This window comes from Sesamum indicum, linkage group LG15 (genome assembly GCF_000512975.1).
Source record: "Sesamum indicum cultivar Zhongzhi No. 13 linkage group LG15, S_indicum_v1.0, whole genome shotgun sequence".
NCBI classification, from domain to species: Eukaryota; Viridiplantae; Streptophyta; class Magnoliopsida; order Lamiales; family Pedaliaceae; genus Sesamum; species Sesamum indicum.
In genome coordinates, this window is record NC_026159.1 from 2,309,283 (window position 1) to 2,333,915 (window position 24,633).

A 24,633-nucleotide genomic window follows, 5' to 3' on the forward strand; every position below is an offset into this window, starting at 1 on the left:
GTGTGGGGGGAGACCTTCCCCCCCCCCCCCCCCCCCAACTCTTTCTCTCTCTACATTATTATTTGTATATATGCAACCTTTTGCAGCCTATTGTGTGCATCCTTTCTGTAGTTTCCGTGCACATCTTTTTTATCCACCTGTGTGCTACCATTCATACAATTCCCATCTTTTTCTTCTGCCCCACTTCCTATTTACCAAAATTTTCAAAATTATTAATGGGTTTCCTTTTCCCTCGCTGATTTGTATTTTTGTCGGCAATATCTTTTTCCTGTTTCTCTAAAACAACTTATTCGGAATGACGTCATAAATCGTCTTCTTTCTTTCATGTAACCAAATATTAATCAAACTATAGTAGTCCCAAGAACGTTCAGACTAGGCCTAAACCGAACATCGATAAATGTAATTGTATGTTTCGTGACTAGTCATACTACATGTGCAAATTTATCCTATAACTTAGTTTACCTGATTCGTAATAGAGTAGCCCGCTATATAAAATAGAACAAAAAGGCTAAGTACATTATGTGGAGGGATTTCTTATAATTGGCTTCAAGTTGTGGTATGGAGCATAAGTTAGGATAGTATGCAACTAGACTAATTTCTAATGGTACTAATAAAATTGAGATCCAACACATTCTTTCCCTTAAGTAGCAAAAATGCAATTCTAATATAACACGTACCTTGAAAAGAGGGGGTGGATGATCACAAATTTCTTTCTTTGAATGTAGAAGTGGCACTGTGTCAGTTGTGTCAAATCCCTTTCTAAGGATCTTCTCAAGGATCCACACTTCTCTTCAAGTCATTTTCCAACCCACCTTTTTTGCCACATTATGACAAGCCATCAGCTTCCGCTCAAAGTCAATAAACAAAATGAGAGGAGAAGAGATAAATGAAAATTACAAGACAAACCATGTCTTAGGAGCATGTATTACAAATTTCTGTGCAAATAATCTCACCTACTGATGAGACAAGTCAAGCATGTACGCCTTTGTGTACGGCATCACCATTTGCATGGTTTAGATAGCTCAAATCAAGTGAACAACAAGCATCCACATTTTTCAAACATATTTCTTATGTCCTTTTTATGTTTTGAGCCAAGGAGGAACACAGGCCTCTTCACAAGAACGTTTTCTATATTCTTAAGTCATTTATACGTCTGGGATCCTACTAGTATGTCAGGAGGCTTGGAGCTTGATTTAGTCAAAGCGGTCAACTCAAGCATTATTAAGCATAAAAAATCTGATAATAATACCAATTATCAAGGAATTCCCGCACGTTCAGTAGTCACTAATCTCTCCACATGGGGCAGAAATGGAATTAGACTGTCCTTTAGTTACGTGTGTGAATGAAGAAGCATAAATCTAGCGCGATTTGAATGTCAAGGTGATGTGATTAGCACAATATTTAAGTTTTTTATCTTATTCTCCCACAAGAATCTAACTATAAATCATGCTTAGTGGATTGCCATTAACTAGAAGAAAAAAAAGGGCTCTTTCCTCTGTTTTTTTATAGCCTCCCCTCTGCGCACAAGGCTCCAAAAAGTCACTGAATTTTGAGATGCGAGCAAAGATTAGAACATGGGGAACTATTGGATAACAAGTTTGGAAAAGTTAAGTGCGAAACAGTCCAAAAGTCAAATTTCACGGGGGAAGTTTACTAGAAAATACAACCTACAGATTTAAGTTCAATCTAATAATAGGGTACCGACTATGACTTCTATGTTCTAGCTTAAAGTTAGGGTAGAACCCAAAAAACACACCCTCTCTCTCTCTCTCCAATTCAATAACCAAGAACGTGTCTCCAGCGACTTTTGTTATTTCATGGAAATAACTCTGTCTCTCTCTCTCTCAAACACACTCGCTAACCAAGAACATGTCCTCGAGTGACTTTTGTAATTTCATGTACAGATCTATTTGACAGACATGTGAACCATTTAGTTGCAGTGCTTTGCTTCTAATGGGGTGGCGTCCATGTGCTCTTCTATTGCATAAAATTCTAACATCAGTCAAAGGCAGATTTTCTCTCCAATACTTTTAACATAAGATTAATTAGTAACCAAATGATTAGGAATACAGCTCCTAAAGGGATAAAAAATCACTAGAGAGCCACACCTGTAAAGTAACTTATATCAACAACACAACTTGCAATTCAAAATTCCAGCTAAGTATATCCTCACAGCTACAGTTTTAAAGGACCAGAAAAATGAAAGAATTTAAGGTATTAGATACAATTTTTTAAAGAAAAAATAAGAGTCGAGCAGAATATAAATATTTGAGTTACCAAGATTTTGTAATTTAATTCTTGATTCTGCCTTTAATTTTCCTTCAGGTTTTAGGGCCAGGTCCCACTCCTCTAATGTGCATGATTTTGGCGTATTAGGCATCCTTCTCTCCCTCTCTCTTGACATTGATTTCACCGGGTCTATATAAACACCCGCACGAACTCATGAACAGGCAGTACAAACTAGAGGAAATCCCATATCTTTCCCAGCTTCCCTCTTCTCCTTTCTCTCTCTAGTAGTTGGAGCTTATAGGGAGAAGAAATGGCTGGCTTGGTTATTATTCTAGCAGTGTTTTGGAGCCTCTGCATCTTGAGTATCGCATTACTGAGATGGAATGAGGTAAGGTACAGGAAGAAAGGATTACCTCCTGGTACCATGGGATGGCCAGTTTTTGGAGAGACCACTGAGTTTCTAAAGCAAGGTCCAGGCTTCATGAAAAACCAGAGATCAAGGTGTCTCTTATTATTCTTATTGCAGAACTGACATTCATATTTACTATCGCAAATGTAATCTTCCAATACATATTTATCAACTCATCCGGTAGGAAACATACCTGTCAATCAAAAGATAAATGCATCAAAAACTTACAGCATAATATCATAACTTTTTGTAGGGTGCTTGCATGTTTATGTGCATGATAACCAATAAAAAGAATCCTATGGAGCACATGCTAACCTGTCGACCAGTATACTCTTTTGTTGTTAAGATTCTAGAATTTTTTGATTAAAATTTAAGATTCTTGACTAACCATTTTCTGTATGTGGCTTATAATTTTCACCTAATTTTTCCTTCACTTTTGTTGCGATGACAGGTTTGGGAGTTTTTTCAAATCCCATATACTGGGCTGTCCTACCATAGTTTCGATGGATCCAGAGTTAAACAGATATATCCTGGTGAATGAGGCAAAAGGCCTTGTCCCTGGCTATCCACAGTCAATGTTAGATATTTTAGGGAAATGCAACATTGCAGCTGTCCACGGTTCTGCCCACAAGCATATGAGAGGGGCATTACTTGCTCTTATTAGCCCTACCATGATTAAAGATCAGCTGTTGCCAAAAATCGACGATTTCATGAGATCCCATCTGAGCGACTGGAACAACAAAATTGTTGATATTCAAGAGAAAACAAAAGAGGTTTGTACTGGAAACTCTAGATCTATTCAATGAATCATGGAATACTATAAATTCTTACGACTCTGTTCTGATACAAACAAACACATGATCTTTGTTCAGATGGCGTTTCTCTCATCATTGAGACAAATAGCAAGCAAGGAAGCCAGCTCAATATCCCAATCTTTCATGCCTGAATTCTTTAAGCTAGTACTGGGAACTCTTTCACTCCCTATCAACCTTCCCAACACAAACTATCATCGCGGGTTTCAGGTACATCTCATCCCTAGTTTATGTGTTTCAACAAAGTGAAATAGCTCAAGGGGTACTAACAACTTAAACCCATCACAGGCAAGACAACACATTACAAGCTTGTTGAGAAAACTGGTAGAAGAGAGAAGAGCTTCTGGAGAAAATCAAGAGGACATGCTTGGTTTTCTAGTAGGTGAAGAAAATAAATATAAGCTGAGTGATGAGGAGATGATAGACTTAATCATCACAATCTTGTATTCTGGGTATGAGACCGTATCTACTACTTCTATGATGGCTGTCAAGTATCTTCATGACCATCCAAAAGTACTTGAAGAATTAAGGGTGAGCGGAAATCTTGTTCATGAAGTATGCTTGTGTTTCATTACTGTATCATCACGCGTTCTAACTCAGCTTCAAACTTTTCAGAAAGAACATATGGCAATAAGAGATAGAAAAAAGCCTGAGGATCCTATTCATTACAATGACTACAAATCAATGCGTTTCACACGTGCTGTAAGTTTTTCTGCTAGCTTTCTCATAAAATTAGTGCAATAAAACTTAAGTAATAATGCTCAACGGATAATTCTTATTGCAGGTCATATATGAGACATCAAGACTAGCTACTATCGTGAACGGAGTTTTGAGGAAAACAACAAGAGATATGGAAATAAATGGTGTGCACACTCTCTTTTCTCTCAGTATCTATTCCTTTTTGCTTTCTTTATGCTTTAGCCGCCCACACAGGAAATCAAAATTTACTTGCTGCCTGAAGGAGGAGTTCTCAAATATTTGCCCCATTTTTGCAGCTTTCACTTCAAAAATAAAAGAATTGTACAAAAGCAGCAGTTGCACATTCAAGCAATCATAGACTAAGAGATCATTTTTCTGTATGGACCCTACCCTATCACGATCCACATGGATAACCTACCACTCCAACCCAAGACATTCGATTGATGACCCATCTCTGGTCCGAAGAATTATTTTGTCCATTGTTTTGGATAAGAAAGGAGGGAACTCAATTCTATCACTGCTCATCTTTCCAATCAGAAACTTAAATTATTCCTTTGTCAAGTCCAAGTGCTAAAAACAATCAATGAATCTAATTTCCGAATTATTATTCTTAACCCAACAAAAGCTAGTCCACCACGAACTGTCCTAGATTGTGTTAAGAGAAAGAACAAGCTTAAGGCCTATAATGTTCAAATTTCAATTGAAGCTTTCATTTTTCATTTTCTTGGTCAAACACACAATGAAATAGTGTTAGCACAGTCGCTTATCTCTTACTTATTCCACTTTCAGGATATCTGATTCCCAAGGGATGGAGGATATATGTATACACAAGGGAGGTCAATTACGATCCATGCCTTTATCCTGATCCATTGACCTTCAACCCATGGAGATGGCTGGTTCGTAGTAACAAATCTTAAATAACAGTTTCATTATTGCAAATGTTATTGTTTATTGATTCCAGAATCAGCGACAACTAACAACTTCAACCATGTTTCAAACCGCAGGACAAAGGCCTAGAAAATCAACACCATTTCTTGATATTCGGAGGAGGCACTAGACAGTGTCCTGGAAAGGAACTCGGACTGGCCGAAATTTCCACGTTCCTTCACTATTTTGTGACAAAGTACAAATGGGAAGAAGTAGGGGGAGACAAGCTAATGAAATTCCCAAGGGTTGAAGCGCCTAACGGACTTCGTATTAGGGTTTCGACTCACTAACCACCCCAAGAGAACTGTGTACAGAGGATAAAAAAGAATTAACACGGCAGATCAGAGTAGCTTTTTTTGGATGTACAAAAAATTTTCAGCTAACACAAGCATTAGAGATTCGAAACCCATTTTTCCATGGTGCAATAATCTGCTGTGCACATAAACAAACCAATAGAAGATGATCTGAACGGGCGTTGCTACTGTTCGATAGAAACATAATACAATCAAAACAACACATAATTGAACAGGTAAACAAGTGAAACATACATGAAATCCACATAATATTCATCAAACATAAGCTATCAAAATTTCAAAAGCAAGTACTGTGGATCTTTTACCATTGTCTTTGCGGCAACTCTTCTTGAGTAACTGAGTGCCTTCCCAACGTTGTATCAGTATGTGTCGCTGTTCTCCTTCTACACTGAGAACTATTTTTATACTAATCGCCGCCATAAACAAATCTCTGCAACAATGCAAAGGTTTGGCGCTTTAAAATTTAGGCGGGACTCCTCTCCCTGATTAGAAACCAGATTAAATAAAAAGTTTTAGCGCCTCTCTAAGTATTTATTTTCCATTATTGCTATTTTAATTTTTTCTTTTTCTCCTCAAACAAAATGGTCCTTACTATTTAACAAAATGTAAGTTTATTTTGCGATCTAAAAATTAATTTAATATAATATATTTTATGTAATATTATAAATAAATAAATGATCTTTTAATGAGAAAAAAAATTAAAATTTTACCTTTTTATATTTTTTATTTTAAAATATACAATTGTATTTATAATTTTATGTAAAGAATTATTTGAATATAATTGAATTTAAGATTCAGATTTAATTTTTTTTTAATTCGAATCAATCGTCTAGATTTAAAATTATATATTTATATAAAATTTAATTAAAAAATATGTGTATAATATATATGTGTAGAATAAACCTTATGGGGGGAAGGAAGACAATGGCGACCCGAGGCTGGAGGGGAAGGGCCGGCGATGGAAGGTAGGGGGAGGATAATAATGGTGGAAGAGGGAAGGGGGTGGACGGGGGTTAATAAATCCGATCATGTAGACGGAAAAAAAAGTAAAAATAATATACAAGAATCATCATAAAATCTGACCATGTAAGTTTTTATATATTTGATCATGTAGAGAAAGACCAGATTTTTTTTTATCATGACCAATATAAAGAAAGTTGAATAAATCAAGAAAATACTGTTTTGGACACTTTTTGGGGACATGTTGCTATATATCAATATATATATATATATATATATAATTCATATTTTTTTGTTAATGCAATGCAATATATAGTCATATAATTTATAATGTCTTGAATTTATATTTTTTTAATAAATATAATATCAATAATAATTTTAATTTTTAAATTTATTATTAAATAACGAAGAATTTTTCTTTCGAATACCAAAAGAAAAAAGTAATAAAAACTTTTAAAATCCTAAAGAGAGTGGATATGTGTGTATGAATAAGAACATTTTTTACTTATGACACATTAATATTATAAAGTTTATAAGATGTTTTAAAAAAAGTTGAATGAAAATAATTTTTTTTTGTAAAACCTTAGAAGATAAAAAAAAAATTATTTGAAATCTTATAAGTTTTTATAAACTCTCAAATATCTTATAAAATACTTTGAGAAGTTTATAAGTTGAGCCAAACGTCTCTTTAGTTCGAGCTTCCTTTAAAGAATAATTAAGAGTAAAATCATCGCAGAAAATATATAAAAAGAATATTTAAATTAAACTGAAAACTTTTTTCTTTCATTGTTTCTGGTTCTGTATTTCAGTAGCAGTCTCAATTTAATTTTTTAATATAGTAATAACTTATCATATATGTATATATAATAGTTTCTTTAATCAATAGAAATTTAAATTTTGTTTTTTTGTTTTTAAACATACATACTTGTTGAAATATGCTTGGTAATACAGAGAAAAAAGGAGGGTGGTTGAAGCGGCGAGGAAACAAGTGACCGCCGAAGCCACGTACCGAGCGCCAGGCAGCACCACCTACTAGCCACTCCCGGGGTTAACTACCTCTGGGAATTGCACACGCAGTGCATCGGCGTTTGCTTATTTTTTCAAGGGGAAAAACACCGGACAAACGACCCCTGGTTTTCAAATACTCTGGTAACAGAGCAACGGTTTAGGGTTAAGTAAAGCGTGTGCAATCCCAGCCCCACACCCTCAACAATTGACCTTTTTTTTCTGTGGCAGGCTTTGATATAGGGTTTCAGCTTGTAGTTAGAAAATGATGTGGGACACGACTATTGACACTTCACTCAGAAATAGAGGGTACCCCCCTCCATTAAAATCGCGTCAACTGCTTTATTTGAACAAGTCCCCGTCCAGACACCTCCCGCCACACGTGCCGGCCCCCCCGCTCCAGCGTTTTCCCCTTATATTACCAACGTCTTACCTTCTCCAAACTCAAACTCACACACAACGCACATTGCGTTACTCTTTGGCAACACGCTTTTCTCCTTGTGGATTGTGATTCCCTCCTCCGCCATGGCAGCCGCAGCACCGCCGCTAAAAGATGAGCTAGACATCGTGATACCAACTATCCGGAACCTGGATTTCTTGGAGATGTGGAGGCCCTTCTTCCAGCCATACCACCTGATCATAGTGCAGGATGGAGACCCTTCGAAGACGATCAAGGTCCCTGATGGTTTCGATTACGAGCTGTATAATCGCAACGATATCAACAGAATTCTTGGCCCCAAGGCCTCCTGCATTTCCTTCAAGGACTCCGCCTGTCGTTGCTTTGGGTATATGGTCTCCAAGAAGAAGTACATCTTCACTATTGATGACGACTGCTTTGTAAGTTGCTCACTGTGTGCATGTTATGTTCCTGATTTTAGTCATTAAATACATGTCAAGTGTATATTTCAATGATTGGATGATGAAATAGGTAGCAAAAGACCCTTCTGGCAAACAGATCAATGCCCTGGAACAACATATCAAAAATCTGCTGTGTCCATCAACCCCACTTTTCTTCAACACCCTGTATGAACCTTTCAGGGATGGCTCAGATTTTGTGCGTGGATACCCTTTCAGCCTTAGGGAGGGCGTGCCAACAGCCGTCTCACACGGCCTCTGGTTGAATATCCCTGATTACGATGCTCCAACGCAGCTTGTCAAGCCTCTCGAGAGAAACACAAAGTAAATTTACACACAATTTATTACTTAATTCGTATGGTGGTTGATTTCATTTGTTAACTGACATCATGTGTGTGTTAGGTATGTTGATGCAGTGCTCACAATACCAAAGGGCACCCTGTTTCCCATGTGTGGCATGAATCTTGCATTTGATCGTGATCTCATCGGTCCGGCTATGTATTTCGGCCTCATGGGAGACGGTCAGCCAATTGGACGCTACGATGACATGTGGGCTGGCTGGTGCACCAAGGTTCATCCGCCTTGCTGTTTTCTTGTTTCACACGAACATCATCTATTCCTAACTAGTATAATAATTATTAGTTCTTGATTGGTTCAGGTGATCTGCGATCATTTGGGATTGGGTGTGAAAACTGGGCTGCCATATATTTGGCACAGCAAGGCCAGCAACCCCTTTGTGAACCTAAAGAAAGAGTACAACGGCATATTTTGGCAAGAAGAGATAATCCCTTTCTTCCAGGCTGCCACACTGTCGAAAGACTCGACCACCGTCCAGAAATGTTACATTGAACTTTCCAAACAGGTCAAAGAGAAGCTTGGAAAGGTAGACCCATACTTTGTGAAGCTTGCAGATGCAATGGAGACATGGATTCAGGCTTGGGATGAGCTCAATCCTCCTACTAAGGCTAAATAAGCTAGTTTTAGGCCACAAGTTTTTGAAGTTTTGCACTTTTCCATTGTAGAAGTTATACTCGATTAGCTGAATTTTGGTTTGGCTTGTCTAGATTTAGGTGGAATTTACCAAGTATTCCTTCCCAGTTTTAGTTGTTTAATAGAGGACGTAGGTGAAAATAAATGTTAAATGCTGCTAATTGATTTAGAGATTCAATCAGGCATGCCGTTTATGTTTAGATTGTAATGTGAAGGAAGCTGAAGAATTGTTAATGTATTGATAAGGAGTGGGTCTTATATGAGCTGGATGACTTGCTAGTTCTTGATAAGTCACTAGCACAAAGTTGTGCTGCTTGTATATCTGAGCTGAAGCACGGCAACTGCGGAAATCTTGTCACTCTAGGCAGCACCAACTCTTCGCAATCGTCCGTCTACATATGTGAAAGTTATGGTCGAGCGAGGGGCGAAAATGTGACTACGGAGTCGGACAGATTCATAGCTATTGATAAAGCCTGAAAAACAAGAAAAAGAAGAGCGCCGTTGCCGGGGATCGAACCCGGGTCGCCCGCGTGACAGGCGGGAATACTCACCACTATACTACAACGTTGCCGGGGATCGAACCCGGGTCGCCCGCGTGACAGGCGGGAATACTCACCACTATACTACAACGACCTGATGTTGAAAAATATCATCCTATTTCAATCATAACCTCATGATTTCTCAATCATAAGTTCAAACCCTACTAAAATGTGGGTACTTTTATGTTATTCGATAACAATAAACTCAAAGTTAATTCACTATTAGTTGTTAAATAGTAAATATCCTCGCTCCGAAAACAAACTAATCTTTTTTTCTTTATCGTTTTTTTATTCGAATTATTGCATTCAGAAACTATGTTCATTTTCAATTAAATGCAGTATTTGACACTAAGCAAAATTCACACTACTATCAAAGAGCACCGAATTATGTTTTTCTTTTCATATTATTTTCTTGTAAATGAATGCAAGATGTTAAAAAACAAAAGTCCTAGTACAAAAGTCTGATTGCAGACCAGAGTCATAGAGCAAATGAAAGAGAAAACAAAAACACAAATCAAAGCAAAACAAAATTGAGGTTGCTCTTGTAATTCATGGAATTGCCATCGAGTACGTAAATACTCTAATTCATGCCGCGATAGTTGTATAGATATTGATTTCTCCAAACCGGTGCATGGCTCAGTCACAGTGTACTATGCTTCTCTCTGCAAGGGAAATGCAGCAGATGAAACTTAGTATTAATCTGTCTGTGAAAAGACTCCCAGCAAGTTGGGCCAAGGCAGTGAACATCTGCAAGAAGGCAGAGGCCTATTATCATAAATTAGGAGTAACAGGTTCTTCTGTCTTCTTACGCTTGCTTGCCGGCTCTTCACCTTCTTCGTGCTTACATACTCCTTTAACTGCCTCTGCACCCAAAAGGGAGACATGCTTACTAGTAATCTGACGACCTGCCCTCACCTTAGGCCCCCAGTGCCGCTCTGGGTTGGGAAGAAATCTTGCAACCTTTTTCGCCTGTGCCTTGCTAAGCGAAGCCACAGCTCGTGCAAAATTAGCCTGCAAACAAGCAAGGTAAATCGATACAATTTTTTGTTGTTATATTTGCTTTTAGTCTTTAAGTACTGAGAAAAGTGCAAAAGGGTGCAAGATAATACCTGCAGAACAGGTTCCTTGGCGAGGATTACGCTTCCAGCCTGATCAGGTGGCTGAGCTTTCACAGGATGGCTTTTGACCTGAGAATAAGAATATGATCTATTAGAAGCACATAGAAGTTGGAAAGTGTGGCTGAAAAGAACAAGACTCGTGCAAGCATGGATTTTGAATGTGCAGGAAAATGCACAGCGCTTACCCAGCAGCGCATTATATCCCATATCACATTCATTGGAGCATCTGTTTTCAAACCCAAGGGGTTTACATGACTTCCTGATATACGATAGCCAGCATTAATTACAGCAGACCGAAATATGACTGCGGAAGGAGAGGTGCATTTTAGTGTTGCACAGAGGTTGTGCAAACTCAGAAACAGTGGAATATCTGGTAATTCCTGCAAAAATGGTCCAGAAATATTGTAAGAACACTACAAAAGAACAGGAGTCAAAGCATGACATAGCCACTCATTTTCTTTACTAAAATAGCAACCATTACAGGCATCAGGAACATCACAGTTTCTGATATTTCTTGCCACCATACTCAGCCAGAGCAACCTAACTGCTAGCAGTAGCTTGATTCAATTATGATCATAGCATGGAATGCCAAAAATTACAAGCCAAGAAGCACTTATTCATTCTCAACGATATCCGAATGTCTACTGATAGAAAGTGGCTTTACCTCTGAAATTGTAGTTAAAACAGCAGAGATCATATCAAAAGCAGGATATCGATCCTTCATAGACTTCACATCTGATAGAATGGAAGTTACCCATTCCATATCATGGATTGGAGCAGACCATATGGGGCCACCCATATTGTATTTTTTGCCACAGTCAGTGCACTCTTGGGCAACAGCAGGACCAAATCCAGGAAGGTACCTTACACTGGTGTTCTATAGGTCAAATTAAAAAAGAAGAAATAATTTCAAGTCAGAAGTGGAATTCATTAATAAATGTCAGAGTACATGATGATGACTTATGCTGACTGAAAAAGATAGTTATGCCGGTTCCAATGTGACTAACAAAAACATCACCCTAAGTTTAGGGTATAGTATGGGGTAACATAGAAACAACACAACTGCTGGGCACGGCAAATTATGGCCAAATAATAACCACTGAATTGTGGAAATTTTCTGTATTGAGTTGGGCCAAAGATTATTTTAGCCCTTCAAATCAAGTGTAATTTTTTAGTCCCTAATAGTAATCAGTTCTCCAACATCCTCGAAGGTGCATATCAACCACAAGAGCGGACAAGTTCCAAAAGTTTTCAGCCTTGAAATGACTAAGCAAATTTGCCTATAACAAGAAGTTCTATGCAACAAAACTAGCCCAACTTCCAGGCATTTCTACACATCTTCAACAACAGAAAGCAAAATCGCAGATCTTGAAATTTGTCAATCAAGCAATATTCTGCTGCAAAAACTTAAGAGTGGGATTATTTCACTAATTTAAAGCTGTAGAATAGTCTGACAAATGCCAATATGTACCTTAGACACAGTCCTTCCAATTGGCTGAAGATGAAAAGAATCACAGCCAGTGCACTGATAAACATATGACAGCTTTAAAGGTGTGTTTTTCATTGCACTCGCAGAACTGCAAGCACAATAAATGAGACATGCAATCTAAAGAATGATGATAAAGTACCTTTTGCATATAAATTAACGAACTTGAAGAAGAAACACTTACGTATATACACGAACAAATACTCGTACATAGAAATCCATTTGAACAGATAGCACAGGGACAATGTATCTCTTGTACCGGTTTGCATGGCTCTGCATTTTAAACGGATATTACCTCACAATGCGGTAATGCGATAATATATCACATCAAGGAATGATTGACGAAAGGCGCTCTTTAAGGTTCTGAGAGAGTGCTTTAGAATAAAAGTTAGAACATTAACACCAACAAAGCTCCCCTTTGGTTGTAACCTTGTCGTGGCAAATAATAAAGCAGTTTTAAGTTTCTAATCCACTAATAAAATATCATTTCCTATCTACTTGAGTGCAGAATTCGTGCTAGTCTATTATTTTAAAAAACACACATTTTATTCTACCATGCTGCACAGAAGAGATATAGCTTGAATGAAGCTCTATTCTTTTTAATATATATATATATATATATTATTCCATTTCTAGGACGGGACCTCCCTATGTATTTTACTCTCCTCTCTATCAGTTTGCTACATTTCGTAGCTATACATGATAGATATAATGACTGTTTCTATTAATTTATTTCACTGTCAACTAAACAAGTAACCACCTGAAATCGATGATGAATCTGAAAACAAGAATTACATGGACAAGTAGCCAAAAGAAGGCAAAACCAGAATAAGTTATATCAGTACATGGACAAGTAACTAGGGACATAGACTCAATTACTCAAGGCAAGAACTTTATAAAAACAAATTACCTCAATACATGCAAGAAGGATCCTCAACGCCATCTCATGACAATATTTTCCTTTCAAAGGATAAGAACCATATCTAGTTCAACGCACAAAGCATAAAGTCAGAACCACCTTCAGCGCTTGCAAGGAGTAGACAAAATTGAGTAATTAAAAAATAAATCCTTACTTGGAATAGCAGACCTCGCCATTGCCCCCGCAAAGTACTGCCATATCAGTTGCTGTGCACATTAACATTCCTCCATCAACAACTGATTGAACAGCAGAGTCCAGGAAAACAGATGGTGAACCATAAGGATCAAGATCAACCTGTAATAACAATTCATGGGATAAAGCACAATCAAAATAAGCATCAAGGCAAACATGCAAAAAATGAAATACCAAACTGTTGCGGGACACAGTATACGGAAACATTTATTAGGAACAAGTGCCAAGCATGTCGTAAAAGTAAAGATGGCCCAAATTATGCTGAGATTTATAAAATTTTTGGCTGCATTTCCAGTTTAGGTCAAGACAACACTCTTAACAGATAAGGATTTGGGCCAACATAACGATTTCGAAATGCATACCACATCGAATTCTTTTGGGTGGGTAAGCATGTATACTCTAGCGTCAGCAAGGTGCGACTCCACCTTCAACCGTGCTACTGAACCATTAAATTTAATGTTTCTCCTGCAAGCTTCAACAGATGCTGTAGAACATGGAAATATTAGCATTCTGATTCATGGATCCTGCCATGTGAGAAGCTATAAATGGACAAAAAGTGCTGCCTCAGTATACCTGAGCTCACACATAATTGTACAAATGCGCAGCTATTACCAAATGGAAAAGGACCCTCATGTAGGAAAATACATACTCTTAACAAATTTAGAAGGAAGCTATAAACAACACAACCCCTCCAGTATAATTTCCATTGTACAACTAAGATGTAAGAAATGTGAAATTACCTTTATCATTGTCCAGGGCCACAACTTTATCAATTCCATCTACTTCACGAGCATATCTTAAAGCCCTGAGTCCAGAAGCCGAAAGTGCCTATCAAAACCGCAATGAGAGCATGTTTGAGCAACAGATATGTGAAGACACTACGTATACCAATAACACAGATATTTCTTAGAGGAGCAACATTAATAACATGAATCATTTACAACCTCCAAAACGACAGGTGGTTTCAGTTCTCCCCGACCTTTCCCCTCTTGTTTTGCAGTTGTTTCTTCCGAGATGCTGCAGGATTCGCCTTGGCATATCTCTTGAGAGACTTCACATGCCCCATTAGTTTTCTCATCATGCATTACGGTATCTGTAAGAGCTTCTGGCTTGGCAACAGGTTCTCCTGAGACCTTGGGTCCAGCTCTTGATTTCTTGGACAGCATCGCTTCATGCTCTTGTTGACGTTTTGATATAAATGTCCTCAAAACAGCAATAGACATGTCCCTGTTGTTAACCTGCATCACATTTCCAAAGCTCAGGCTCCTCCAAAGTATAAAAGCATTAGGACAACGGTAAACCAAGCACTATAACAGATTTGCAGTTACCATGAATTGACAGAATCCCAATACTTCCAAAAAAACTAGAGCATCACTTCAAAAGAACTAACCTTTGGATTATTAGAAAAGCTTAAACTTTTATTCAGGCAATTACAAAGCATTTATTAAGCATTACCTAAATAGAAGAAACAAGCCGACCCATAGAAGAGAAAAGGTTTATCGACTCTATAACCAAATTCAATGTACCAACAACCAACACACAATCAATCACCTCAAGCCAGGGAACTAAAGTCGTTAACTAAAGGACAACGTAAAATAACAAGACAATATCATTAAGAACCTGGGTTTTGTTATAAAAGACTTCGTTTTTGGCGTGCATCAAAATCTCAGCCTCCCCTTCTTTGATTACGGTGAAATCATTGAGATCAAAGGGCGCGCCGTTCTCGTGCTTCTCATGCCCAATTATTTCCTCAGCACCACCCATCTCCTCAACAAACTACAGACGAATAGGCTCCTCGCGGCTGGCGGCGGAGGCTTGAGGAGGTTTCTTCTCCCCGTTCAAAGTACGTAGGAGGGAGGAAAGAAGCAAAGGCAGACACCCCCCAACGGCAGTGCGTGCGGTGTGTGTTAATTTAATGTAAATGGAAAGTGCAAAAACCCTAGTCCAATGGTGTATCTCCCCTGGTGTAGAAACAGGATTGGGACTGCGGAAGATTCTGTGTTGGAGAGTGAGGGAAGGGTTTCAAATTTAATTTAAAGTTTGATTGTGATCGAAGGACTTTGGTCCTTCATTATTTTATTTTTATATTTGTTCTTTGTTTTTATTCTTTTGTCAATTTCTCAGTCTCCCCTTTTAGTTTTTCCCTAATCTTTGGTTGATGCATTTATCATGACTTTTTATAAGGCAAAAATGCATCAATTTTTTTGTGATATTGTGAGCAAATTAGTTATATATATATAAAAAAATAATTTATCTTTATGTGTTTTTAAAAATATAGCAATTCACTTTTTATATATTTTTCAAAATGAAGCAATTTACTTTCTTAAATAGGAAGGTATTCTACTCATTTGTAATATTAGATGGTGCTAAATTGCATCAAATTTTTTTTTTTTAGTAGAAAGGAAAAACTTTATATTCTTGATAAAGGGATAATTATACTCTTCTCTTCTAAAGTTTGGTCTAATTATGTACCGACCTCGTGTAGTTTGAAAAACTACATGCAGTACCCATGAAGTTTGATTACATCTAATAAGTCATTTTACTAGCGAAATTCACTAAATTTGTTGATATAATAAAAATTCAATAAAATTGAGTACTTGCACTCAGTTAATTTATATTGATTCATTGCATATCAAACATATTTGTTTTCTTACTAAACTATCCTTATAACAATTAAAATATACATCATCACATGTATTAAAGTCTGAAAATATATGAGGGTAATTTTGTTATAAAATATTTTATTTGACTTGTAATAGATTAATAATAAGTCAATCCGAAGGAAATATAGAAATTTATTTAAAAATTTTTGTTACTACTAACAAAGTCGATGGATTCTGAACCACAAAGAATCCGCGTGTAATTAAATCAAATATAAGGCAATGGAGTATAATTATCTCTATAATAAATTATCTTTCATATTTTAAAATATTATAGATAGAAATAAAATATATTATTTGAGCTACTACATTGATATGTTTTCATTTTCAGTGAAAAATATTTATATGATACAAGAATATATTTGAATTAGTTGATAAAATTGTGTTTTACGATGTCATATCAGTATATTTTTAATAAAATATATAAATAATATTTAAAAACTGGAAAAAAGAAAAAACATAAACAACGAATTTCGACTTTTTCATTATATAGTGGTATAAAAGTTCGTGCACTTAAGGAATCTAGCAGACTGCTCATACTTTAGACTTAGTTTATTCTATTTTTTGGAAATTGAGATACCTACAACTTTGAAAACTATGTTTTAAACTGTATTTAAAATTGTTACTAACAAAAAACAAGTATTATTAAAAAATATTAAATTAAAATGAATTAAAGGATTTTATTCATTTATATATACAACATATATATATATATATCAAAAACTAATACAATTCCATGCTGATACTGCATAAATGGGCCTATCATGCCAACATATCATCAAACTTCCTTTCTGACTAGTTATCTTAAAACCACCCGGCCCATAACCATCCACTACTCGCCGGGCCTCCTCCATTACTTCATACCACAAACGGATGGGCCTGAAGCCCGCTCTTGTAAACCTGACGGCCCACATTGAATACTCTTCATGTCTTGCCTCCCTGTCCATCCCTTCTCCAGCCACAATGTTCTCAATTTCCTTCCCCAACATTTCTTCTAAGACGGTACGATCCGGGCACGACAATCCTCCGAATGCAGCATCTATTGAATCAAACAATGCACTGTAAAAATGCAGCCCTTCTACAAACCGATCGACTAAACGATTTGAGTTGTGATTCGACTCTTGCTCGACTAGTAAAATTGCCTTGGGCCCGATTGACTTCACCATTTCAAGAAACTCGTTCATTCGCTTGCATTCCTTTACATCGTTGCTTCTTCTAAGCCCAAAATTTGCATCAACACGATCGTCCTCGGCCAGTAGGACATGAAGACCCAAAATTGATGTCAATGCTAATGCTTCCCCAGTTTTGATCTGGAGCATGTCCAAGGTCAGCTCTCTGAGCCCAGCATTTACAGGATTGAACTGAAATGCCATCTTTAAACTCTCAGCCTCTTTCACAAGCCTAGCTCCCAACCTCTCTTGGGCCTCCTTATTTCTACTAACACATGTGATCTTCAAACAGGGACGCTCATCAGGCCCACCATCAGCTAAGGCCCGAATAAAAGGAACCCATAGCTTCGAGTCACCAGAGCTCAAATCAATCACATGGATTTCAGGTTCCCCAGACACGGCTTGGATCAAGGTCCGGTTTATAATAGCATAGGCAAAGCTCAAACAAGGGAAAGCCCGACTAAAAACGGACCTAGCACGATCAACGTCACAACTCACCTGCCCACCATTGTTTAAGGCCTTGTAGAGGCCTGGCCAGCGTTTAACGAGCCGGGCCGCCAAGGCAGAAGCAAACCTGGCGCAGAGCCGCTGCATGGGGTCACCGGTGATGGCGGCCAGCCTCGAAAGCTGGCAGAGGCAGGCATCAGCATGGTGGAGGTTGCCGGCCGAGACATGGTTGGCACAAGTTAGCAAGAGCTGGATTAGTTTGACACCTCTTTCTTGGGGGTTTAGGCCGTCGTTGGTCGTGGGAGAGGGTGGCAAACTTAGGGACAGGGTGACATCAGGCTTCTGTGAAGAAGATGAAGAACTCATAATCAGGTAGTTGTGCTAATGCAAATTTTTCGTGTATAATTAGAGAGAAATAAAAGGTAAGATGAGTCATGTATGAATGGATCCTTTCTTGTGAGAGGAGCAGGTGAGGTAATGGGAGCTTAGCTTTTGGACGCACCAGATACGTCCAATAGCATGCTACAAATGTTGTGTTTGTTAATGATTTTATCAAATTGACCTTTCTGGATTCTTCGTTATCGTGATTGAAGAATTATTAACTAACTTTGATTATCGAGCAACATTGTCAACTAATTCTAAAAAGTTTATAGTGTGTGCCGTACGGATATATAAATCTTCGTGTTTTATCTCGAGAGCAGCACCACAAAAGCCGAGGATGAAAGACCAAATTATGAATAAAAATAGCCAAAATCTTAACGTGGTTCCATGAAATTTACCGCCCCCCAATTCCCCCCCCCCCCCCCCCCAGCTAATTAACAATCTAGGCAATGAGGTTAAATTTGATCCTTAAAAGGAATGGAATGCAAGAATTTCATATTCCAATACTGGATTCTTGAAATAAATGAAAAGAAGTTCCTGTCCGGATCCTGGAAAGTCCAATAGCCAGGGCCAATATCCCTGTGAAACTTAGCGATGTAATTGAAAACCTATGCATCTGGCATCAATCCTTTTGCTCTCGACAGTTTGTGCACTTGGCCGCCAGGTATAAATGCAACAAGATGAGTTGCTGCTTCAAGACGCGTACCTAGTTTCTTTTAAAATAAGGGATATGTGGATATCGCCCAGGTAATCAATAAACAAAACATCGAAAGTAGCATGAACTCACCATTAAAATGTCCGTTAAGTCAACCTCGCTGAATGATAATCGCGACTTTTCATCCCACAAATTCCCAAGTGCAACAGTTTGGTAAGAGTTCATCCCCTTCATGCTCATTGATTTTCCTATCGAATTTACTGCTTCATAATTATCTCCATTTACATATGAACTTCACAATTTCATCAGATTGTTACCTGTGATGGAGAAACACAAACTGAGACTCCCTGTCCATTCCCCTCATGTAAACGAGAAATAGCCAAAGGAATTTTAACTAGAAATAACAAATTTTCTCAAAAAGTTCCTCTTGGATATTTTATTGAATCAAACATGCGAGACTATTTCAGTAGTATTTCCATCGTATATACCCTTCTGTTTACCCGCTAAACCTAGACCCTGCAGCAATTACAAGGGTTAGAGTGAGTTATTTTGATTCTACGGTACGGCATCTTGGTAATAAGAACGACGCACGCGATTTCAAATATTTGTCTTCTTCCCCATCAATGACATTCTGTTCAACCCATACTTATGTCTCTGACCAGATTTCATTTTCCTATAAGACACGAGAAAAAATCACGATTAAAGAATAACAGGACAAATGCATAGTTGTTGCCATATAAATTTGGTGCACAGAAACCAACTGCTTTCCATATTATATTAGCATATTCTTTCATCACATGGGACAAGAGGATGCTAAAAAAGTTAAAAAGTCCCGAATACAGATCCACAATTATTCATATTACTTTATGGCAATTCAACTTTCAACTTTACCGCATGAAATCATTTTTACTGACATACAGAAACCATTTGAGTGTTTTCTCTTCTACCTTCTCCTTTTCTGTAAGGCCTATAATAGGAACTTGAGCAGTAAGAAATTTAATGATTTGATAAACAATTGATCAATCAGACAATGATTTTGGTTTTGATGGTGTGTAACTCTGTGCATAGCTTGAAATACTAACTTCAAGTCCGAAAAAATTACGTCCTCTGACAATCTTCCTACATACACAGGCAGCAGCCTGAAAAAGACAATCCGATAGGGTAAACGCTTCGGATGAACCGCAGCTCAAATTGCTGCAGTGACAGCCACCTGAAGTTTGCGAACAGAGAGAAGAAACAAATCCTAAACCTCATGACTATATCAGATATACATTCACTCATAACTGTCCATCCATATCCCAACAACAAAGACACATACACATACGTTTCTCTCATTAAATCAAATCTATATGATGTCAAAACAGCATCTGGCGACTGTATTTGGTAACGCCAGCAGAAAACACAAATCAAGCAAAAACAAAACAAAAAGCAGCTTCAGAACAGAAATACAACAGATCATTTACCTGTAACTTCAAGATCAAGCAGATCTTAAAGACATCAAGACAACTTAGGAATCAACCGCACTAGAAAAGGAAGGACGGAAGGAAAGGGGAGGATAGATCGGAAACCTTCGGTATGGGAGGAATAGGAAAGGCATATTCCGGCGGAGAAGGAAGCCTTTCCCATCACTCCCTACCCGAACGCTTCCGACGACTCATCTCTACCTTTTTCATCTACCAATCCGCTACCGTCAGTTGGTAAGTTTCCCTGGTCAAATTCTTCGATCTGAAAAAGATAGTGACTTGAGTAGTGTGATTAAAGCCCATGGAGGAAGGCCCATAATATCTTGGGCTACCCTTTAAGGCCCACTTTACTGTATATTGTTAGGCTTATGAATTTGGGCTTGAAACTTCAAAGCCCATTAAGCAGATAATTATCTATATTATTTTATTTATTAAGTGTGAGGATTTAAAAGTAATTAATTTTGACTGAGAAAATAAATATGCATAAAAATACCCAATTCATCTAGAAGCCTTTTCTTTCTCTTGATAATATCTGATTCTGTCTTATCAAAAGTGATCAAATCCAGGTAAGATGGACTTCTTAAGATGTTTACATCCACATTCCAACTTCCCATCCTTGGCATATTTTAATTTGCCCCCCAGCCCTTCACTCCTTTATGCCTTAATTAATTACTCCTTCCTTTTACCTTAATTACACTTTTATTTCAATTTCATATCTCATTTCATGCTCTAAACTATGCATACAAATTTAATTTTGCCACCATAATGCAATCCAGAAATTTAAGTAGTTTATAAGTCTTAATATCTCATCTTTTGATGAAATATCTTTCTACGAAAAAATTATAAATTTTAATATTAATTACACTTAGACCCCATCTGAAAATGCAAACTTATGTGTTTTTTGCAAAAAATAAAAAAAAAAATTGAGATTACACTTACACCCCTCTGAAAATTCTTTATTTACACTTAGCCTCATTTCAGTAGGGTTGAATGAAAAATGCTGACATTAGAAAAAAAAAATATATTTCATAAACTTTTAAATTTGCCCCTCATCTAATATGCTCATGGATATTTTTGTATTTATAAAAAGATATACATAATATCTATATCTATATATATATATGAAGTGAAGGTTAACGTTATTACATTTTTTCTCTTATAAGTACAAAATTATTAAATAAAAATGTTAAATTAGGGGTAGAATTGAAAATTTCTATATTTATCCGGAGTGTAAGTATTTTCTTTCCAAATCCTAACGAAAGGAGCTCAGGTATAAAGAATGAATTTTCAAATAAGGTGGAAATATAATTTTAAAAAAATAGAATTTTATATTTAAAAAAAAAACTTACGTGTAACTAATCCTAAAGTTTAATACTTTGTACAAGACCGATTGCGTCGCACGTGGAACTAAGAAGAAATATTATTATGAAAACAATTAATTGTTGGAAAAAGTAGCATAGTACCACTTTTATAAAAAATAATTTTGTATATATCATAGACAATAACTAAAAAATTATTATAAAACTAAATAAACGCCCCACATACTAAAATAAAAAAATTTGGACCTCAATTCACTATTTCAACGACTTGATTACGTCCTCTACTACTCCTCTTTCAGCTTTCGATAAGATTAATGTGAGGAATAATTACACTCCCATTTCATGAAGTTTGGTATAATAATATGTAAATGTTTATTGTTTCAAAAAATTACTAGCACCTCTAAAATTTGATTCTATTTAATAAATAAATTTGTTTATTAATCAAAACTCATTGAATTTGTTGATATTGATAAAAAAATCAGACATAAATATATATTTACTATTAATTGACTTATTATTGATCTATCGAAGGTTAGATAAATTTTTTCATAACCAAATTACTCTCATATGTCTTCACGTGTTAATGCATGTGATGAGGTATATTTTCACTGTTATAGGAGTAGTTTAGTAAAAAAAAATTGTTTCACCTACAATATATTTGTAATAAGTTAATCGAGGGTAAACATAAATTTTTATTCAATTTTTTTTGTTAATAATAGCAAATTCAGTGAATTTTGACCAACAGAAAAACTTATTTGTTAGATAAAAGGAACCCTCATAAATATTAGATGTAATTTTCTAAATTACAAAGAAATTATTTACGACGAGACCAAACTTGAGAAAAAAAAAAAAATCCCTTTATGTAAGAATGCCCTACCAAATCAAGCATCTCTCAGAAAAACCCCAAGAGGATCTTTTCCACTTTTCAACAGATCTACTTAGCTCAAAATTAAGACATCTCCGCTCCACACACTTTATTAATATAATCGCTACGATCACACACGTCATTACCTATATATGGCATAATGCTCATTAATTAATCCATCTTTCATCAATTAACAAATGCATAAACACGACTCTTCGTCCACGCGTCCATGAGGTGACTCATTTCTTCTCGTCCTCTTTTACATACTTTAATTACCCCATTACCGATTTTGGCATCAAGAACCTTCTCAACCACATTAATATATATATATATATATATATATATATTATTATCGTCTTTTTCGATAGACTATATCTGAAACATGGCTGTCGGGACTACGTATGCGAACATCTGTTGCGTCATGATTGGGTCGTAACCCATTTTCGAAGACAAAAATACCAAGAATTCGATCACTTGTAAAGTTCACGGCTCGATTAATGAGCATTATTATGCTTTAGTTACACTAATCTTGTGTTTAACTTGTGAAGCTTAGAATAATTGTCGGAAGTCATGGTTGATTCGTCGTACGTTGAGGGCGCCAAGATTTAGCGTATCAACACTTGTTGGGAGGGGATTGGTGGAGAATCCAGGGAAGAGGAAGTGGGGTTTCACACCTGGCAGATTCTGTGAGGAGGGAGGGTTGTCTTGGTAATAAAGAAGGATTAGACTAGTATTTATCTGTGTGAGTTATTATAATTTTTATAGAGACTTTGTCTGAAATGAGATCAGCATATGAATATGGCTTAAAAGGGACAGTGAAGGTGACAAGTCATGACAATTATATATAAAAAGGGGGCCGGGAAGGAGTGTTTAGGTTGTCTGTCATAGGAATTGGAGACAAAGAGAATTTGAAAACGGCATCGGTTGATCAAGACTGGTTGGAAATGGAGAGCTGGGGGGTTTCGGAGCAGGGATGGAGAAAAGGGCCATGGACGCCTGAAGAAGACAAGCTGCTTGTTGAGTATGTGAGGCAGCATGGTGAGGGAAGATGGAGCTGTGTGTCTAAGTCATCAGGTACGTACGTACAAATACATGCAGTTGCATTGTCTTGATAGTCTATATATAGAAATGGATGGTCCTGATGTATTTGAATGGTCAGGTTTGAATAGGAGTGGGAAGAGTTGCCGGCTGAGGTGGGTGAATTACTTGAGACCTGGACTCAAGAAGGGCCATTTAACACCTCAGGAGGAAGGAATAATCATTGAACTTCATGCCCTTTGGGGAAACAAGTAAGCATATACATATATATATATATATATATATTGCCTTTTTATTAATCGTTTTGATGTATTTGATTCTTCCCATGATTCATTGTAATTGACGTTGTACAGATGGTCGACTATAGCAAGATACTTGCCGGGAAGAACAGACAATGAGATAAAGAACTACTGGAGAACTCATTTCAAGAAGAGAAAGTCTTCTCGTAATGATCAAGAAGTGAAACGCAAATTCCACAGGCAGAAACAGCACCACACACTGCAAGAAAATGACAAGAATGACAGCACTAAGGCTTCTCCTGATTGTCAATTAGCAGCAGAAGCGACCAGCGATAGAGAGAAAAGCAATCAGGAGATGGATGTAAGGGGGAACGTAAACGACAACGTCGAGAATCATCATCAGTTGTTGCCGCTCATGATGTATCAAGATAGTTCAGCATGGTTTGATTTCATCCCAGCTGATAATTACTTGTGGGGTGGATTGTGGAACCTGGATGATCAAAATGGTTGCAGCAAGATGGCGATTCAGGGTCAAGCCAACGGTGCTGATTATCCTCGTGGAGGCGGAGGCGGAGGCGATCACGCCATTAATTACATACATAGTGGGGGTGGAGGGTACATATTCTGATCAAATAATAATGAGTTGATTAAATTAGTTAGCAAGATTGAGGTAGTCATAAATTTGTAGGATCAGCAGATATGTGTATTTTATTTGCTATATATGACAGTTTGATTGTTTGTTAAGTGGTAATCATTAACATGATGATTTTTGTAAAATGCTGTAATATTTCCGGCAATGATCACTTTGTTTAACCACTCTTTTCCTATGTCGATGATGAGACATTGTTATAATTAATTGTTATCTCGGCTCTTAATATGTCAAGAGGACACGGATGGAGAGCATGTGTGCGAAGATGGTTCGTTTAAATCCCAGTTATTCTCT

At 37.0% G+C, this 24,633-nt stretch overlaps 5 protein-coding genes and 1 non-coding gene across 14 annotated transcripts; 3 read left to right on the forward strand and 3 right to left on the reverse strand.

The window, feature by feature from the left end:
* Positions 2,372-5,504, forward strand: LOC105177542 (cytochrome P450 85A1). Of its 2 annotated transcripts, XM_011100734.2 has the most exons (8): positions 2,540-2,730; positions 3,090-3,411; positions 3,511-3,660; positions 3,739-3,981; positions 4,066-4,152; positions 4,235-4,313; positions 4,939-5,045; positions 5,154-5,504. In XM_011100734.2, the coding sequence occupies exons 1-8, from the start codon at positions 2,540-2,542 to the stop codon at positions 5,364-5,366; spliced, it is 1,392 nt and encodes a 463-aa protein (XP_011099036.1). In that variant the 3' UTR covers positions 5,367-5,504. The 2 variants fall into 2 exon arrangements, with proteins under 2 accessions (XP_020554882.1, XP_011099036.1); XM_020699223.1 differs by lacking the exons at positions 4,939-5,045; positions 5,154-5,504 and adding an exon at positions 4,446-4,910 and having other exon boundaries at positions 2,372-2,730.
* LOC105177543 (alpha-1,4-glucan-protein synthase [UDP-forming] 1) lies at positions 7,715-9,463 on the forward strand. Its single transcript, XM_011100735.2, has 4 exons — positions 7,715-8,192; positions 8,284-8,534; positions 8,613-8,781; positions 8,869-9,463. Exons 1-4 carry the CDS (start codon positions 7,881-7,883, stop codon positions 9,181-9,183), a joined length of 1,047 nt encoding a protein of 348 aa, XP_011099037.1. The 5' UTR covers positions 7,715-7,880; the 3' UTR covers positions 9,184-9,463.
* Positions 9,762-9,833, reverse strand: TRNAD-GUC. The gene has a single exon. It is a non-coding gene; the product is annotated as a tRNA-Asp (tRNA).
* LOC105177544 (probable tRNA (guanine(26)-N(2))-dimethyltransferase 1) lies at positions 10,115-15,485 on the reverse strand. 2 transcript variants are annotated; one of them, XM_011100737.2, is made up of 13 exons: positions 15,075-15,485; positions 14,399-14,692; positions 14,195-14,282; positions 13,817-13,938; positions 13,417-13,556; positions 13,254-13,326; positions 12,528-12,616; positions 12,329-12,434; positions 11,522-11,734; positions 11,043-11,237; positions 10,849-10,926; positions 10,549-10,750; positions 10,115-10,401 (listed from the first exon to the last, which is right to left on the reverse strand). In XM_011100737.2, the coding sequence occupies exons 1-13, from the start codon at positions 15,216-15,218 to the stop codon at positions 10,376-10,378; spliced, it is 1,770 nt and encodes a 589-aa protein (XP_011099039.1). In that variant the 5' UTR covers positions 15,219-15,485; the 3' UTR covers positions 10,115-10,375. The 2 variants fall into 2 exon arrangements, with proteins under 2 accessions (XP_011099039.1, XP_011099038.1); XM_011100736.2 differs by having other exon boundaries at positions 10,115-10,750.
* On the reverse strand, positions 16,796-20,516 carry LOC105177644 (scarecrow-like protein 3). 7 transcript variants are annotated; one of them, XM_020699225.1, is made up of 5 exons: positions 20,230-20,486; positions 19,360-19,439; positions 19,255-19,282; positions 18,899-19,083; positions 16,796-18,072 (listed from the first exon to the last, which is right to left on the reverse strand). In XM_020699225.1, the coding sequence occupies exons 4-5, from the start codon at positions 19,004-19,006 to the stop codon at positions 16,831-16,833; spliced, it is 1,350 nt and encodes a 449-aa protein (XP_020554884.1). In that variant the 5' UTR covers positions 19,007-19,083; positions 19,255-19,282; positions 19,360-19,439; positions 20,230-20,486; the 3' UTR covers positions 16,796-16,830. The 7 variants fall into 7 exon arrangements, 4 of the variants coding, with proteins under 4 accessions (XP_020554884.1, XP_020554886.1, XP_020554883.1 ...); XM_020699227.1 differs by lacking the exon at positions 19,360-19,439 and having other exon boundaries at positions 20,230-20,516; XM_020699224.1 differs by lacking the exon at positions 19,255-19,282 and having other exon boundaries at positions 19,358-19,439; positions 20,230-20,479.
* On the forward strand, positions 23,163-24,496 carry LOC105177645 (myb-related protein 305). The gene is made up of 3 exons (XM_011100868.2): positions 23,163-23,487; positions 23,573-23,702; positions 23,805-24,496. The coding sequence occupies exons 1-3, from the start codon at positions 23,358-23,360 to the stop codon at positions 24,316-24,318; spliced, it is 774 nt and encodes a 257-aa protein (XP_011099170.1). The 5' UTR covers positions 23,163-23,357; the 3' UTR covers positions 24,319-24,496.